The 19,341-nt window shown below is 36.0% G+C and overlaps 1 protein-coding gene across 6 annotated transcripts in view; it reads right to left on the bottom strand.

The window, feature by feature from the left end:
• Positions 1-19,306, bottom strand: part of DNAH7 (dynein axonemal heavy chain 7) — a 98,142-nt gene extending 78,836 nt beyond the window's left edge. For 4 of the 6 annotated variants that reach the window (XM_085228831.1, XM_085228834.1, XM_085228833.1 and 1 more), the window contains exons 1-15: positions 19,143-19,306; positions 15,812-15,877; positions 15,251-15,359; positions 14,988-15,135; positions 14,547-14,631; positions 14,148-14,328; positions 13,642-13,717; positions 11,566-11,691; positions 10,149-10,268; positions 7,939-8,122; positions 6,196-6,375; positions 4,933-5,208; positions 3,335-3,462; positions 3,088-3,166; positions 429-653 (exon numbers count right to left, since the gene is read on the bottom strand). In XM_085228831.1, the coding sequence (XP_085084957.1) occupies positions 429-653; positions 3,088-3,166; positions 3,335-3,462; positions 4,933-5,208; positions 6,196-6,375; positions 7,939-8,122; positions 10,149-10,268; positions 11,566-11,691; positions 13,642-13,717; positions 14,148-14,328; positions 14,547-14,631; positions 14,988-15,135; positions 15,251-15,359; positions 15,812-15,877; positions 19,143-19,157 (1,998 nt within the window). In that variant the 5' untranslated portion in view covers positions 19,158-19,306. Of the gene's footprint in view, positions 1-428; positions 654-3,087; positions 3,167-3,334; positions 3,463-4,932; positions 5,209-6,195; positions 6,376-7,938; positions 8,123-10,148; positions 10,269-11,565; positions 11,692-13,641; positions 13,718-14,147; positions 14,329-14,546; positions 14,632-14,987; positions 15,136-15,250; positions 15,360-15,811; positions 15,878-19,142 lie in introns of those variants that run through there. The other 2 variants (XM_085228832.1, XM_085228835.1) reach the window with 2 other exon arrangements.
• Between the last annotated feature and the right edge of the window lie 35 nt (positions 19,307-19,341).

Here is a 19,341-nt window from a genome sequence, read left to right on the forward strand (position 1 = left end):
TAACAGCAAAATCACACATAAATTAATACATTATTAGTATTATTGTTTTCTTGGACCTGTAACATAAATTTCATATACTGCAATTGACTCCAAAGGATCTTCTCGAGACATACACGTCTTTAAAGGAGCTATCTGAACTTTACTATTTCATATAGACAGCCTTCATCAACATCAGTGAAAATTCTGTAACCAAAGAGCTTTCAGAAAGCAAAATATGATGCGTGGCTTGTATTTTAAAGTTAACAATGTCTGAAATATGAATGACTGGAAAACAGACAAAAATTAGTTAGTATCAAGAATATTATGAAAAAATTATATTGAACACTTTTTTGCATATATGAGAAAATACAAGAGGTTATTCTATCCAATATTATTTCATGTTTTTTAAAATCAGTAACAGAAAGATTTTTTTAAATGTCATTACAAACCTTAAGACCATCTTGAAACTGTTCTGCTTTCTCCTCAATGATCTTTCTGTGCTCTTCAAAGGTATCTGGCATTCGTGCATACCACTGGAAAATGTTCCTGTTAAGTCGAATGTCTGCTGGCGAAAAGCTGACACACTCTATCAGGAAAGCAATACAATTTAAAGCATCCCCTAACTTCCGCTCCAATTCAAGCATGTCCTGTGTTTCCACTTTCTGTATACAAGCCTGAAAACAGAAATTAAAAGGAAAGATTAACGTATATAATTTAATGCAAAAAAAACCCACAGTCAATAGTTAATCGTTCAAAACTAACTTTTTACTAGGAAAAAATAATAAATTTAGAAATACACGATACAAAAACTTGTTTACTTGGAGCAGCATGGTACTATCTGTTTCTACAGCACATAACATGTGAAGACAATTGCCTTACTAGATATTTTGTTGAACAAAACTCAGAAGAATGGTTGATACAGTATGCACAAATCTTGGGACCAATGAAAACCAATCCAGACAGCCTACTGTAAGTGCTGCAAATTTGGGCAAAATGCAGGATGCCAGCAACTTTAAAACAGCAAAACAAAGAAATAAAGACACACTTCAGAAAGGAAAGCACTGGATGGCCCAGTTAAGATTAGGTCTTCCCTGGAAGTAAGAATATAAAGAATATTGTCAGTTTACTGCACTGTTCATTATGACTGAAATAAAAATTACACTCTTCTTTCAAATCTCAAGAGTTGGCAATGAACTGTGCTGACACATGTAAGCATTCCATGCAGCACACTTAACAGAACTGTTAACACAGCCCAGTTTAAATGACAGTCTGTAATAATTGCTTTCTGAAAGCCTTTGGAAGAGCTGCATTAGTAATAATCTGGTCAATTTGACAGATCAATAACATAACAGCACGTATAAAAACTGATATCACAATTGAAGATAAAGAAAATCTTAATATGACATAATGTGAAATTACTGGAAACATTTTTAGGTAGGGATAAACTACCCACTTAATCTACACTTCTGCTCATTTTTAATAGCAGTCTTTATGTATCAGAATACACTGTTGTTTGTTAGGTCCGTACTAATCAATCTGTTAAAAGAATCCAAAAGAAGACTGAGACAGCCCTCCAGCAATTATATGGAATAACTGTTAGAGTTTGATGCTGGTTAAAATACTGGACGTTACATATAGGTATGGTAATTTGTGACTTTATTCTTCCAGCAGACACGTATAGTATCGTATGTATTCTAAAGGCACCATATTCTCAGCACAGATTTAAACTTCTAAACATTTTATTTTTTATTCAGAAAAAGATACTGCTCTTATATTCTATGTTTAGCTTCACCGTAAGCTCAAACCACTCAGACTCAAATTCAGCCAACCACTCAGGAACCCAAAATATTTTAAGCACACATCTACATTCTGCACATTTAATAACAAGCACATACATCAAAACTTGACTGAATAGCAACACACTAAGTCATGTTGTTTCAAATGCATATGCAAATACTTTGTAGAACTGAAGCCTGAATACATCAAAGCAACAGCAGAGTTTTGATTACAGAAGTGGTATTTGTAAGTGAGAAGACAGGATTTTAGCTATCAAACTGTAAACTCTAATCTACTAAATTTTAAATAATAATTCAACACGGTATGTAAAAAGAAAATTACTTCATACAACTTGCCAATTAGTGCTTTTTAAAGGTTTCTTGTCAAGAACTAAATACATACTTAAGCTCCTTACATCAGAGGTTTTGAGAGGTTTCTTTGATTAGTTTAGGATATTACAAATGCATTTTGAGTCTTCAACATCAAATTCAACTGCTTGAATTTAAATCAGAGGAACCAGGAAATGTTCACTGTTTTAATATACTATCTGTTGAGAAGCCTGAAGAACACAGGATCTAAATTTAATTATACTGGTATGTTGCACTGCAGAAATTGTTAGCTCCTTATACTACCTAGAGGGAGATATAAATAAAACAGTACACCTTCTCCAAGACAATATCTTTGAAATCTTTGCCTCACAAAAATCTGTGACTGAACTTCTCAGTTATACCTACATTATTAACTAAAACAGGATTGGCTCTTGGGCTCAACCAGAGTTCAGTCAGTGGCTGCACTTACTAAATCTGGCACTTAGCCTTGTTACATGTTACGTGATTAAACTGGGCCCATCAATCTAGCCTATCCAGATCCCCCTGCTAAGCCTTCCTAATATCAAACATATCAACAGCCCCACCTAATTTGGTATCTCCTGTGAGATTACTGAAGATGCACTAAAACTCCTCATCCAGACCAATAATGAAAACACTAAAAAAAACTGGCCCAAAGACTGAGCTCTAATAGATACCCCTGATTAAAAGCCACCAGATGACTGCAGAGACAAAAGACTGTTCTAAGTAGGCAGTTCAGTTGCAAGCATGATGATTCAATGAGGAAGAGTTTAGATGTTTCTAAAAGAGCCAGGCTATGGCATTTAGCCTCATGGCTAAAGATGACCTGTCCTTTTTAATTCTTTAACACAGATACAGCACCAGTGACTTCAAGAGGGTCAGAATCACACCCATCAACTGCATAACTTGTATATGCTACTACTCCAGGACAGAATAATAGTATTCACAGTTGTTTTTGCTTGGTCTCATTAAAAAGAAGGAGTACCTTAAGTTCCATTAGCTCTTGTGTACTAGATGGAGTACTAAGGGCTTTTTCTGATATTCTCTCGAATTCATCACATAGTCTGAAAAACAAACAATTTGGCAAGTTTGTTTTGTTTTAGTCATGCTTAGACAAATCACATACATTTGTAACAGCAAAAAATAAATTATCATATGCTGTAAGTTTTATGAAGTTTAGCACTGGAAGCAAAACTAAACGTATTTCAAAATACATTTTCAGTTTGAGTTACCTCACACTTAGATCTTGATGATCCTTGAGCATTTTGGCAATAATTTTTTCACAAATATTATCTGCTCGCTTTGCCAAAGCATTTGTTAATTCATCACAATGCAGTTCAAACATTCCTAGACGGAAATACTGCAATACAAATTTAAGTTACCCAAATGTTGAACAACTTTTACCTATAATCATTCACTATCTTAAAAACAACATCAAGGCCCTCATCTAAGATTTCACTTAGGCCAAAAAGGGGTCTTAAAACTTTACAGTGAAGAAGAGAAAAAATACATACTTATAACTTTTCTTCTCCCTGTGCATATCAAAATGTAACTAAATCTTACTTCCACCACTTTTTATCTTGACAATCTACTGCCTCATGCAGGAAGGGCATCTATTCTCTGTAAGAAGGCAGCAGCGGTTGTTGACTGGTGACATTACAGAGTTTGAGGTACATCTAAAAAGCACCAATCTCTTAGAAACATGTAGACGTGTGGTACTGTTCAGGATTAAAACAAGGGGCCTCTGCCTCCCAGTGAATCTCAGAATCCAGTGATTTCTTTAAATGGGGCAAGTGAGCTTGAATTCCAGACACAGGAGCCCTTACGACTAGTAACTACTTGTTTCTCCAGAAGTTTGCACTGAATGCTAGAAACAATTTACAGAAAATCACTTAAAACTTCAAGCTCTTTTTCAGAATGTGAGAATAAAGAATTCTTACCACAGAACATCGTTATAAATACAAAAAGAAGAGGATCACATTATGGATCACCTCATGTATTTAGATGCTTGGAAGAAATTTTGGTGTGACCAGATCCAACAACCTTTTGTAATTTCAAATCTGGAAGGAGCATACTGTGAGAACCTTCACAAGTCCCCCAATGAATATCTACTGGGATGCTCCAAAAGTAATGCCTCCTGCCCTATTACACTGGCCCACAACATCAGAGGGAAATATTGGTGGGAATGTTCAGTGTCTACTGTCATACTACCAATATCTCGTTACATGTTGTTGCCAAGTGACAGATGTCAGCAGAGGGGAGTTTGTGACAAAATGGCGTCTGAAGCAAAGGTATGCGTCTGAATTCCTCCATGTGGAAAAAAAATGGCACCCACTGACATTCATCAATGATTGCTTAACATTTATGGAAACCTAACAGTGGATGTTGACACAGGAAGGTGCTGGATGGTGCATTTTAGTAGTGGCAACAGCAACAATGGGTCACTCAGTTTTTCCACAAATACAGTAATCAGGCTCTTGTTCATCACTGGTTTAAAAGCATTGCCAATGGTGGCAATTGTTGAAAAAAAGTGTTTTGAATTTACTTCTTTTGTATTTTGGAATTTTCTCTATCAGATAGCATTACTCTGCTCTTTTTATCTGTTGCTTCCATGGAAATAAATATGAGGCATTATTTTTGAAAGGACCTACGCAGTCCTGTCCAAAGCAAGGCAAATCCAACCCAGAAATGCTTTTAAAAAAAATGCTTATTTTTCTGAGAAATTAATTTTATTTCACTTATCTCACAGTTAATTATTATCAATTTTGACTAACAGTGTTCTCAGAGAAAAAAAATCAACACTAAAATTAGGAATATTTTTATAATTTACCTTTCTAGAAGTATATTTTAATTCCTCACTGAGTTTCTTATACTTTATAATTTCTCCTTTCATTTCTTCAAAAGTATGCAGCTCAGTCAGGAACTGATCAGTATCTTGTTCAGCTTGTTTGTTTATCAGGAGGCTGTACTTATCATAAACCTTGACATGTTCCACAGGTGCAGCACTTTCTTTGATAATTTCTTCTCTGATCGTTCTCTTATGTTCATCCAAGATCTCATCAAGGATTACAGGTTTCAGGACAGCTGATGGGGACTCGCCTTTTGGCTTTGGAAAAAAAAATAGAGAAATAAGATAAATGAATAAATAAATAACAATCAGAAGGACACCACATTTTCAATTTACACTTATTTCTGTAGATCAGTTATACTATGGAAGATTAACAGGATAAAAAAAAAAAGTTAAATTCTACTTCAATTTTCTTCTAATTAAAGTTTGATTCCAATTATTATTATTATTATTATTATTATTATTATTTTTAATACACAATTATTTACATACAACTACTAATTTTTTGAAGCCTAGGTTATGGAAGTTTATCTCCAGTAAGTGAAGAATAAGAACTCTTCATTCAGGAACTCAGAATTCTAAGTAAAAGTCCATTCCAAATAAACTCATCAATAATTTTAGTCTACACTGTCTTTATTTTTCCTGAATGACCAGCAATTCAATCTTGCTATCCGCCAATGATTTTGTAACATTAGAAATGTGGAAAGCACTTTCCTGCAACCCCCCAGATGCTATTAAACCTTGCTCTTGTGCATTTATACGTGCCTGAGATGCTTCTTTTCATTTGTCTTTTTAAAGGTTATTGATTAGTGTTTTTATAAATAGTAGTACAGCTATTCAAGTTTCTGGCAAAACAGAAACTGCTTTAAAATTACAGTTTAGATTTTTTAAAGGACAGTCTATTCAAAAGATTCTATGTTTACAATGACAGTATCATTTCCAGTGTCAAAATGAAGGCCTTTTATCAGAATCCTGCAGAAATTTTGTTTGCGGTATAAAATACATTTGTAGTAGCTACTATAGAAAATAGAAGAGAGGAAAATAGCTGATGATTTTTTATTTGCATGGAGAACAGTAACTGGGTCTTACCATACAAAAAAGATGACTTCAGAAAGTTCAAAATATCACCAAAGCATATTAATGTGTTACTGCGTGGTCTGACATTAGGACTATTCATTAAAATACTCAGGAACTAAATGAAGAAATAATGAGAAAACTAAAACCATGAGTATTGTAATTTCTTACCAATTTAGAAAATAATTTGGTCTCAACTCTTGGTATATCACTGACAGCATTAACCATCACAGCATAAACATTCAGTAATACATCCTCATAGTCATTAAAGTCAGGTTCAAATTTAATACAGTCATTCACAAGTGTTGCCTTCAGGATGAAACCTGGGTGTTCGTAGGCTCGAACTGACTTCTAGCATGAAAAAAAATAAAAAAATAAAGAAAAGATTATTTAATCTAAATAATGCAAAAAATGTCAAAGGATCATTAGGAATTACTCAGGACTTTAACTGCAAATTACAATTACTAATTCTACCAAAAAATACCAGTGCAAATACGAAGTGTGTCTCTGATAATAAATAACAGTTTTATATGAATTTTAAGATGAATTACAAGATTGTTTTTAGTTGACATAAGAAGTATCTTCTATACACCAACCAACAAATATAAAGTTGTTTGCACAAACTGATGCAGAGTAGTATTATAGCAGCAGCCCTCACAAATATAGGAATATACAAATACAGGTACAGCAGTACACATCCATCATCTACCCCAGTCACTCTGGAACTGTTTTCGTTTTAAAAAAAAAGAAAAAAAAAGTATCATTTCTAATTTTATTTACTAAACAAGAACCTGATTGGGGAGGAAAAAAAAAAAAAAAAAAAAACACACCTAGTCTCAGAAACACTGTGAGCTATATTTGCAGTATATGGTGTAGTCTCTTTTGCAGTACAGATTCCTATGTATCCCAATACAAAAAGTTTTGTATGCTTTTGCCCCTGGTGGCACCATTTGATTTTATATGGTAACTTTAATCTGGATCAGGCATCTTTTAACTTTTCTGTATCTCTGATATCTTCTAACTATAATAAATTTTCATTAGGAGACATAAGAAAGCATTTAATCACCATTATGTAGCCTGAATAATGAATAATCACTCAGACACAGAACATCAGAGATTATACACATATTTCTAACAACAACAGGAAACAGCACTGTGGACATCAAATCTCACCTAACTCAGAAGTATACAAAGCAAGTTGGGGAAGGAGTAGGAAAGAAATCATACACTCTGTTTTAATAGTATGATTCCTTACTTAGATTCTCTGCATATTTTTTCATATTATTTCATTCATTTCATATTATTATTTCATTATTCAGTATCTTCTGGAGCTAGAGATTCTTTGGATATTTGAGAGCAAGGATGTATTAGTGGAAAGCTGAGCAAAGACTCAGTTGCACTACAAAACATAAAATTCAAGGAGAAATGTTTATCTCCACAATAGACACTGTGTAAGTCCAAAAGTGAAACTCTTCTTGCTTCCCCCCTTCTCGCCCCCAAACCACAGAAGACATGTCTACTGACAGTAGAGAGAAGATAAGCCTTCAATACAGATGGGGATTACAGGGAGGTAGCACCAGAATACTGAGCAAGAATAGTTTCACTTTTGGTCTTGCACAATGTCTCTGGCACTTATATCACAGGATTTCTGCTTTAAACCTAACTAACTGCAGCATGTTCCTGTACATTACAGATTTAAAATGCTAATACTTCCCTTCTGACGTAAGTTATTGTGGTTTTTTAACTCTATTTAATAAACAACGCATACCTACAATACTGCATCTTTCTTCCTCAAGAAAGCAACTGAGACCAGAGTTCATATTTTGTTTTCTTTCCTAAGTAAAATCAACGGGAAACAAACTGTAGATACAAGGATAAGCAGTGCTGCTAGTAGAGGCATGAAAGAGTACTTACTGCTGGTTGAACAATTAAATCTGTAAAGTCCTGAATTGATTGTAAAAGTAATTGTTGCAGCTGACGAGTCATTAAAGTGGCAGCACATCTGAAGAATGCCTCTAATTTAGCAGTGCTGGCATTGCTGGGTATTTGCTTTTTTTTATTACCTTGGTAAAAGATTTTCTGCACTTCTGGAAGCCACCTAAGGAGAATACAATATTTCTCTTAGTTCTTCAAGTGATTAGTATTAATGAACCTATAGTTTTAAAGTAATTGTTGAATGCTTACAATACGTGCATGAACAAAGAATGCTGCAGGTATACTTGGGAAACTGTAACATAATTACCTTATACAGTAGTACCTTTAAATTCAAAGGAATTACATATCTGAAAATGTTATCTACTACTATGAAACCATATTTAAAATAAAAAGTACCATGACAGACAAAAACACCTGCTTGCACTAGTCTCCTATTTCTCAAGTCAACAGAAAGACCTCATAGGCAGCATACTTAAGTCCCAGAGACTACACAGTTCCTTATCCATCTTTGTAACCTTAGTAGATTTTAGATGTCAAAGTTTTCCATAGGGAATTCTGCCGTACCATTCTTAGCCAAAATTGTGCAAACCTGGCTCTAGCACTGGAGAGAAATAGGAAAGATGAAAACACAAAAGTGTGCAGCCTTACAACTGTTTATGAGGTGGACAGTGATAGGACAAGGGGAAAGTTTTAAACTAAGACTGGGGAGGTTTAGGTTAGACATTAGGAGGCAGTTTTTCACACAGAGCATGGTGATGCACTGAAACAGGCTGCCCAAGGAGGTTATGGATGCCCTATCTCTAGAGGCATTCAAGGAGAGGCTGGGTATGGCTCTGGGCAGCCTGGTCTAGTGGCTGGAAACTCTGCACATAGCAGGGGGGTTGAAACTAGATGATCGTTGTGGTCCTTTTCAGCCCAGCCCACTGTTGATTCTTCAGTTAAGAACACAAAGACATTTTCAGAATGTTGGAAAGAAACAGAAATGAAAATAGTTGAGGCAGTTACTAACACAATTATAGACCAACTGAAATAAAAACTCTCCATACCATGAAAAAAAATAACTGACAAACAAACAAGAATAGTAAATCTAGTAAATACAACAGCTGTTCTTCTTAATTTAAATCTAGAATAGTAAAAAAAGCAGTAGTAAAAAACTGCAGGAAGCAATCACTGGGGGTTGGTTGGATGACTTCCTGAGGTCCCTTCCAACCCCTCCAATACTGTGATTACTGAATAAAGATCAGATGTATACAAACAATACAACACAGCTACAAATATCTAAAAAAGACCTAGTAATTACAATGCTTCTACTTCAGCATATTAAGCACAACAAGAAAACTGTCCTTCTTTCAGAAATACTGCTAGATGGATATACAAATATTATGCTGTTCAAACACTTTGTTTTTCAAAAACTCTCTTATATTCTGATGTCAATGGATGTCATTAATAAAATATTCTTTAGATGACACTGGCTTAAAAAAATGGTTAAAAAGTGAAAACATACAAACTGAAATACCAAACTCATTAACAGAAGTTCTACACAGGTATCGTTATTAACCTAACATTAGGATAATCTCAATGACTCCTATCCATAGGAGGCACTTTCTTTCTTTGAAGTAGGGATGGAGCAAGTCATATTACACAAAAATTCCATCATAATTTACTTTTTTAAATGTCATAAATTATTGCTAGTAGAAGCACTACTTTTTCAATGTACCTCTTCAGAATTCAGTACTATAGCTGTTTTAAATGGCCTGAAAACAGGGTGGAAAAAAAACAGGGAAACTTTAAAAAGCAGACTAATCTGAAATAGCTCCAACAATTCTTTGAAGAATGACAAGGGAGTCCTCAAAATAAAAGAAGCTTTTCTCAAAATAGACTAAAATACTGATCCTGTCCCACTGATTATCCAGTTCTCAATGAATCTGTGCCCTACAGGAGATAAAAAGCAAAACACAACATACCAGAATTCAGAACAAGAAAACAACACAAATCACAGTAAGCTCAACATGTACAAAAATATTTTCATTCACTGGCCTCAAAGCATTTCCAAACACTGCATTTCTTTCTTTAATATGTATTATTAAAATTGGTCATTTCTTCCCTCTCTGAAAAGTCCAGAATTTCAAAAACACCCAAAGAAAAAGATCTCCCTATAACTTAAAATACATGGATACACTGGATCATACTTCCTAGATAGAACAGCTTTGGATTTTCCAATTTCCTGGATGACTTGAACCTGGAAAGATGCAAGTTCCTCAGCTTCCTGTTTATTGTGAAACAGTTCTGTATCAAGAAGGCGTAAGTTTCTGAAACAGAATATAACATGAATATTTTAAAAGTATATTCACAGTACCTTATTATTTTCTTATTTCCATAAAACTTTATTTCATATTTCAAATGTTATTTATTTTAAACATTTTATTTTCAGAAACACCAAATGTAAGTACTTCACCACTTTCTGTATACATTATCTTAAATGGAGATAATAATTACTGCATTTGAGTGTATTAATTAGTATTTTCAGAGTTGGAGTCCACGCATATATTTGATCCCATACTGCATATGAGATCAAACATTGAAACTAAGTGTTTTAAACAGCGACCTTCCCAAAGACTTGGTGGATTTTTACAGATATTATGAAACAATGCAGAAATAAAGATAATTATCTACACCAGGCTTGGAAATAATTTTCAGTATTCCTATTCCTTAAATAAATAATTTAATATTGTCTGTTCATTAGCAGATACAACGAAAACAAAAAAAAAAAACACCCCTGACAAGTCATTACAGCACTTAAGAGGTCAATTCATTGCCTTTTTCATCACCAGTCAAGAAACAAGCAAGCAGTTTGAGCTGCTCTGGAAAGACAGATTGTTTTGAATATTCATGACTTAAAAAAAAAAAAAAAATAGAAAAAGCTAAAATGACTATTTCAAAAATGGAAGTCTTCTTCAGACTTGTCAGAAGCAGGAAAGTTGCCAATCTCTAAGATAACAAAGAGAAAAAAAGAGGGGGAAAAATTAAAAAACAAAACCAAGAAGAAAAAAGGACTTAGAGAATGTAAGATTTCTAGCAGCTCCATTCTGGATCCTCTGTACAATGGCCATGATGGCATAAATTGTAGTTTCAGTAGAACAGTTATAGAAACAAAATGACAGACAATCACAAATTACCAGGTCCAGATGGTATTTCATCCAAATATAAAACTAACAATTTAACTTCCATTTGCAGTTTCTTGCTTATTAATGCCTAAATACAAGAGGAAATAAGATGGCAAAGGTGACTTTTTTTTTTCTTAAATCATTCCCTATGATTTCTGGGGAAGTACAGATAAGAAAGCTTGACCTGTACCCACGAAAAGTTGGCAGAAACTCTTCAAAGTATAAAGTCAGAGAACATACAAACAAATACAGTGTATTTGGGAAAATGGTGTTTGAACAAAGCCATAATGTTCACAATCTGTGTTCTGATGTAGATATTGTAGCTGTCCCAGATTCAGGAAGGCAACCTGGAAACCTTAAGATATCACCATCTACTATTTCCTTACCTAGATTTTGAAATCACTGAGCATCTGAAAAACTAAGAAATACTGACAACACTTACTTAAATGAAGTTTCCCATAGCTTCAGAACAGCTAGCATTGAAGGATTTATTGCATGCAAGTTTTCTTTTATGTAACTGTACGCTGACATAAAAGACTTTTTCCAAGGTTTTGGGACTACTTCTATTCTAAAAAGCAAAACAAAACACAAACACATAGGGGGAAAAAAAAAAAAAACAAGCAAGAAACACAGTACGATGGACACAGCTGTTCTAAAAACCAAAATATTTATATATCTGCATTAAAATAATTGTTTTCCATCCCAGAAAGCTTATATAAATAGCTTAAGTAGCTGAGGAGATAAATCTGGTTTTCTACTCATTATTTAGGTATTAAAAATACTGTCTTCAAATATTGGTCAATATATATTAAAAAGAGAAAAAGAGAATTATTGGTCTTAGGACTTTTAAGAGATCTGTAGCCTATTTATGGTCCCTTATATTAAGAATCTAATAAAATCATCATACATATATACGTAATCAACTAATGAATACATAATTTTCTGTAGTACATTTTTGTTTACACATAATATTCAACTGGTCAACATTCATGACGAGTTTTTATAAATCCACCTGGTCTGCTTTCAAATTTTTCAGAACATAAATCTTCTTCAGTGGGCTTTTTTAATATATTTATAGGGTGGATTTTTTTCTTTAAAAACTCATACAGGGTCATTTGCCATTTTATACAGACAACTAAATTCTATTATTAAAATACTGAGTATTGCAATTGAAGAAATAGACATTGCAACCTTTACTATCTTTGCTTTAACTTAAATTATACGCTTGTAACTACAGTTTTTTACAGAATGAACTGCACAATCTCATTCAGGAATCAACCACAGAACTACTCAGTTTTGCACAGATAAAAACATAACTTATGTCTCCTCGACTGCTTGTAACTGTTTCATATCTCTCTGAATTTCTTACAGTGATCTCACAAAATAGAATATAATACTTTCACCTGCCTCAGATCTACTTTTCACCAAATCTCAGATTGATGAGGAGTTTCCAAGCAAAAGAAAACGTTATGTAGGTATGTGAGTACATAGACTCCACCTCAGAGAACTATGGATCTACATGAACAACTTTCACTTCCTCTTTAAGTGGTTTCTGAATATTCACATTGTGAAATAACCTTCTAATGATAATGTCTTGAAAGGATGGTAGCAATGAAGTCATAATTAGAATCTAAAATGCTGCTTTGCCATACTGAACTTCAAGCATAGACAACAAATCTCAGATCAGAAGTATTTCCTAAATCTGCATGTGAAACTAGGTAAATTGCACAAACAAGGAACTGGTAATTCTGGTATAAAACTTTTATCCATTTCTCAATGAATTCGTATCCTATAGGAGATTAAAAAAAAAAAAAAAAATTTGGCTTTAGGAAGTTAAAAAACCTTGCTGAATTTCCACATCTATCTGACATATTTTTCTAGAAGAAAATTTCATATTTCAAGTACAGTTAATGAAATAAAATCATTTTGCCAGTGACTGTTGTAGTAGGACAATGTTATACTTTGGGTTTAGTATGCAAGCATACGAAATAAGCTTATATGAAAACTACCGCAATGTCCCACAAAATGACAGTTCCTAGTAGGCATGGAAGATCTACAGTCAGAAACTGTAGGATGGACTTTTATCGGGGGATAATATAACTGTTTCATTACACATTATTTCTCTTTTCAATATGAAAATTGTCTCAGTAAAATCTGTCACAACCACCCTCCTATATACTTTAATGCCTTTGGTATTTGAAAGCATATACCTCAAAACACAAGAATTTGCCCTTCTGTATCTTATTTTCAAATGCTGTGAGATTAAATGTAGGACTTCTTACCAGTTAAACACTGCAAAACAAAACTAATTCCAAGCAATTATTCATGGTAGACACATTTTTTCCAAGGAAGCTGTATAAGCATTAATTGAGATAATTAATAACTAAAATATGTTTACTTTTACTGTTTTGTGCAGTGCTCAAGCTAACAATGAGTAAAACTACCTAAGATTATTCATTACACATGTTATTGTACAACACTGCTCTCCATGTCTATTTGAATAAATATATGTTCTTACTCTGCACGATGAGGTAAAAGACAATCTTTCTTCTTGTCTTCATCTTTTTCTCTGGTGTCTCTTAAGACAAAGTCAACTAAGAAAGGTGTTTAAAAATAAAAAGAAAAAAGTGAAAACAAAAAGTGAAAAAAAAATTAAAAAATAAGCTTAGCAAAGAAATAAAGATAAACAAAATGTCCAAATGGACAACTCATTGACATAAATGGTTTTACCTGGAAATACATGAAATTTAGTAGAAAGCTATACAATTAAACAGGGGTTTAGAAAAAAGTATCTTTTTAAATTGTTGAAAGATGAAAAACACTGAGTAATAATACCTTTTAATATTACAAGGGTAAGAACACCACCATATTCTTTTCATTAAAGTCCTCATCTACCATGAAGCAGAGAGCTTTACGGTAGCTCTCTTGCTTTTGGTAGCTCTCAGCACTGAGCAGCACTCGATGACAAAAACACTTTTGAGTATTATCAACTTAGGATAAAACTAGTAAATATTAGAAATCTACCTATAGCCTTCTTTACACTCAGAAAATAGTCTTCTTTCATTTCATCGGTCAGTGAACGTATGCTTTCATCAAATGATTTCAAATGCTGTGGAATTAAAACTAAAACGTGATCTAACCAGGCTTCATCCAGTGGGGCTACATTTGCTGTATCAATTCCATGGCGAATGTAATAGTAGTATTTCTGCAGGATAGAAGGACGCATTGGTTAAGTTCAGTACTAGATAGTAATTACTAGCGCGGGTTTCAGTCAAACATGGGCTTATTTAGTAAAAATAAATGTAATTAGTGTCAACTGCTTTTTTTGTTTTCATAATTCTGTCACTGTATCAATCATCTTGTCTATATTTACAATAAATAACTGGCACTGTTTTAATATTCTTGAAAATAGCCTTTACCTACCACAATATCCTTCTCTATTGCTGTAGAGGAATCCGCTCTTCGAGACTGGGATTCATTAAGGTATTCTTTAGTAATGTCTTCCTGCCTGAAATAAAAACAAAACAAACAAACAAGTCTGCATCACATTCTTCAGATACATTTCAGTGGCATAAGCAGTCTATAGCCATCAAATATGCCAGCTATGAATAAGCAGCACAAAACAAATGTGACTGGCGAAACTTTACAAAAAACACAAAACATTATGATTCAAAAAGAACACGGCAGCACGAACCAAGTTTGTAAACAACCTGCTAAGACTCAGATTTTAAAGTCAGCGATACAGTTCATTGTCATATACATATTTTCTTTTGATTGTAATCTTCAAATTTTTGAAATGACTAAAAAAAATTGGTCCATCTATCAACAGGAGAAAGTACATTTTTCAAACATCATTAAACTCACAATAAAATGTTAACAAGAGCACTTCTGAAACGTTCCTGGCTTTTTTTCAGATGACTGCTGCTCTGCAGTTCAGAAGTTGATGGCTCAGCTTCATTATCTCTAGAATCTTGTATCTTAAGTCTCTTGCATCTTGCCTTCAAATATTCTCCTTGCAGAAAAGCACATTTTGAAATTAAGTTTTAAAAACAGTTCAAAATGCATGACGCATTTCCTTATGTTTCTGAAAGATTTTCTTTAGTAATACCAACTACTGTTAACCTTACCAGATGGGTACTCATTTTTTACAGAAAACTCATCTGGCTCATCATCTTCCCACTCTTTACTCAGGCGGAATGAAGGACAAGTCTGCTGCCATGGTTGATGAGACCTTTCCTGGAATAAATATTTTGTGTTTTAGTTTTACACTAGTTGCAGGTGCTAGTAGCACTTCAAGATATTTTAAATACAAATAAATAAATAAATACATAACTTAGTATATAGCAGGAACAAGGCAGCATAAAAATCATACAGTAAACTATTACCTACATGTTGCCCTCAACTTCAAAATATCCAGCCCAGTAGAGATAAGCACACTAAACTTACACGCAAATATTTGTGTACACTCTAGTTTTATACTTTAAACATCTACAGATTTGTTCAAATATTCTACTTTCAATGTTTTGAAAATACTGAAACATATTTCCAAATACTTAAATGTGAATAATACAAGTACATAATGCAGAGAACATGCACATATTACACTTCAATATGTTCTGAAATCTTTATATAACTCTGCCATGTACATATTTGAAAATGAAAACTTACAAAAAATCCAACAAAACTACCTGAGGTAGCTGTGGTATTAAGCTTGCTGCTCCTTTTGCAAACTTCCCTTTGACACTTGGAACGGCCTTAGGAAAAATCACAAATATTTTAATTACTACTAATATTAGACTTCCAGACAAACTTCTAAAGCAGCTATAAATCTGTTTTCATCTCTGATCCATAGTTGCTCTGGAAGTTATGCCTCCCATTTATGTCAATGGAAACTACACCAGACACAAAGAATATGATAACACTACTTGATAGAAGAAATTCTCAACTACAGAACAGTATTTTCCAACAGAGTCACCACTATTAGCTTTGCATTTTCACCAGCAATGAACAAGAGCCTGCATGCAGTGTTATAAAAACCAGTACCCGTGGAGGTGACCCACTGTCACTGTCACCACTGCTGAAACACATCACCCAACACTATTTGGTCTCCATAAATGTTCAGCAAGCATTAATGAATGTCAATGGGTGCCATTTTTTCTGCATGGAAGAATTTACTTCCACCTTTGCTTCATATGCACTTTCATGTCAGACGCCATTTTGTCAGACTGTCCCTCTGATGTGCAGCAACAATGTGGGTACTGGTGGGGAGGTTCAACCTCTGCAGCCATACCACCAAGATTCACTTCTGACATTGTGGGCCAACATAATAAAATATTAGGCATTACTCTCAGAGCAGCACTCATACAATAATTTTTGTAAGCACAACCATGTCACTTCTCCAACGATTTCTAGCGTGTTTCCATGTAAAATTTAACTTTCCCAAATACCATTTACAAATCACAGCCTGGAAAAATCCATTTTATGCTGGAAGCATTTGAAGTATATTTTTGCCAACACAAACATTAAAGAATTAAAAGATACCAGGAGATAGTGTAAACGTACAGTTAGGTTTTTCATTCAGGTTCATCAGTTAGCACATATTGGTCCTTTATCCTAACCCATAAGCTTCCATTAAAGACTGCCCAGTACTCTCTGCCCTTCCTCAAGGCTGACCCCTCAGCATGAGACAGAAATGGAATGGCTGTCCCTCTGACAGTGCCCAGATTCCCAAATAACGTGTTTTTAGCACAGTACCTCACTGTGAGCAAACAAGGCAAACTAGCTTGTACAGTTATTTAAAACAGGCAAACATAAGCACCTTTGGCTGCTCCTCCATTTGTCCTCTGTCTCAGCCTGGCACCAGTGCCCAGCATCACACACACCACCTCTCTTCATACAGCTGCACTTGCAGTGAAGTAATGCTACATCTATGCCACAGCTGTCCTTGTTGTGCTTTATTTCTTATGCAAGGATTGTAGAGTGGAAAAAAGCTGCAGAAGTTTGTACAAGCACACCTGAGCCACCCTTCCACAAGTCACCCTGCAGCGCAGCTGCTGTGCTATAGGACACTCAAATTTTAGACACACTATTACACGAATTGTAGTGATTCACATGCAAGTCAGAAAGTCCAAAATCCAAAGAAAATCTCCATCAAAATTCAGGAATTTGAGTGATAAAGATGTGGCACTCAGGAACATGGTTAGTGGGTATGGTGGAGATGGGTCGATGGTTGGATTGGATGATTTTAGACATCTTCTCCAACCTTAATAATTATAGGACACTGTTCTCCATGGAACAGTTTCCTGCCTACATTCCATGCTCCAGCCTCCTAACTATTCCATGATCTACTGGATCCTGATTTGTCAGCAGCTTTCTTACTGCTGGACCTGAGCCAGTCACTTCAGTTGGTTCTGAACCTTGAGTATATACATGCTCTTCATTCTTTACATAAGACGACTGATACTTAGAACTACACTAGCACCAATGCTCTTTAATATCCTCATCAAACACATTGACAGTGGGATAGAGAGCACCCTCAGCATTTTTAATGACACCAAACTGTGGTCAACACACCTGAGAGATGCAGTAATGTCCAGAGAAACCTAGATAGGCTCCAGCATGAACTCATGGGGTTCAACAATGTTGTCCTGCGTCATGGCAACCCTTACCATCAATGCAAGCTGGGAGACCAAAGGACTGAGCACAGCCCTTCTGAAAAGGACCTGGTAGTAAAGATGGATAGGAAGCTGAACATGAGCCAGCAACATTTGCAGCCCAGAAAGCAAACTGTATCCTGAGCTGCATCAAAAGCAGCATGATCAGGAAGTCAAGGGATCCTGTCCCTCTACTCTACTCTGCACTAGTGAGACCTCACCTGGAGTGGTATGTCCAAGTGTGGAGTCCTCAGTACAGCAGAGACATGGACACGTTAGAGTGTGACCAGAGAAGGGCTACAGAACACCTTTCCTACCAAAGCAGACTGAGAGAGCAGGGGCTGCTTAGCCCAGAGAAGGCTCTGGGAAGACCTGATGGCAGCCTTTCGGTATCTAAAGGAGGGCTATAGGAAGGAAGGGGCAGACTCTTTAGCAAGATCTGTTGTGATAAGACAGGGAAGATAAGAGTGGTGAGGCACTAGAAGATATATATATAGAGAGAGATATATATAGATATATATATATAATTATTATTATTATTTTTTTTTTTTTGCAATCTTGAAACCCGTTCTCAAACTGTTTAATCAGAACGAAAAGCAGGGCTGCATGCTTTTTGCCTCTCACACGGCTGTGTTCAGCCCACAAATCGAGCATGCAACTATTCGCTGAAAGCGAGGCCGGCACCGCACGCCCTCCCCGCGCACCGCAGTTGCTGAGCGCTGGGTGCGCAGCAGGGGCCGGGTGGGGCAGCGCCTGCCGGGCAGCGTCGGACACGGCTGGCACAATCCAGCCCCCTGCTAATGCAGGTGCCTACAGCACGTCCGACTCCTGGATAGGAGTAACAGAAACCTGAGCGTTTTTGTTTTTTTTTTCCTACAAATAACAGGAGTAGAAAAGTTTTCACCACGTGCAACACTACTCGGATTTGGGTTTTTTTTTGGTGTTTTTTTTTTTTTGATTTTTTTTTGTTGTTGTTGTTGTTGTTAAAACAACAAAACGTTCTACACAGCCATCTGTAACCCTGAGATTCCAGCATCCCTAACGCCTCGCAGCACAGCCGCTGCCGGCACCAACAGTCACACAGAGAGCCCCGCGGACCGGACTGGCGCCGACGCCAGGGTGCCTCCGACAGGCATCCAACGTAAGACAAACTGCAGAAGTTCGAATCCACCAAAGGAATGAACCGAAGGAAAGCGGCGCAGTTCTAAGGATTTACGTTGCTTCGAACAAACTTCGACTGAAGGCTGCGTACGCTGCAACCCTCTTTCCCCGCACCAACAACCCCTCAGCATCTCGCTGCACCGCAGCTGCACCCCCCCGCCAGCCCCCGGCGGCAAACGGGCGCCGCAGCCGCTCAGCCCCGTACCTGCTCAGTGCCCATGTCCGCTCGGAGGGGACGCGGCCGCACTGAGGAGCCGCCGTTGCCCCGCAGATCCGCGAGCGAGCGCGACAGTTGGGCGGCAAACCGTGACGGCCGCGCGGGAGCGGCCCCGCCCCGTGCTCTGCGCTCGGAGCGAGTGGTCTCCGAAGACAGCGTTTTACTTGCGGTTGGTTGTTTACGTTTG

The sequence above is a fragment of the Meleagris gallopavo genome, chromosome 7 (assembly GCF_905368555.1).
Source record: "Meleagris gallopavo chromosome 7, MGAL_WU_HG_1.1, whole genome shotgun sequence".
Lineage (NCBI taxonomy): Eukaryota > Metazoa > Chordata > Aves > Galliformes > Phasianidae > Meleagris > Meleagris gallopavo.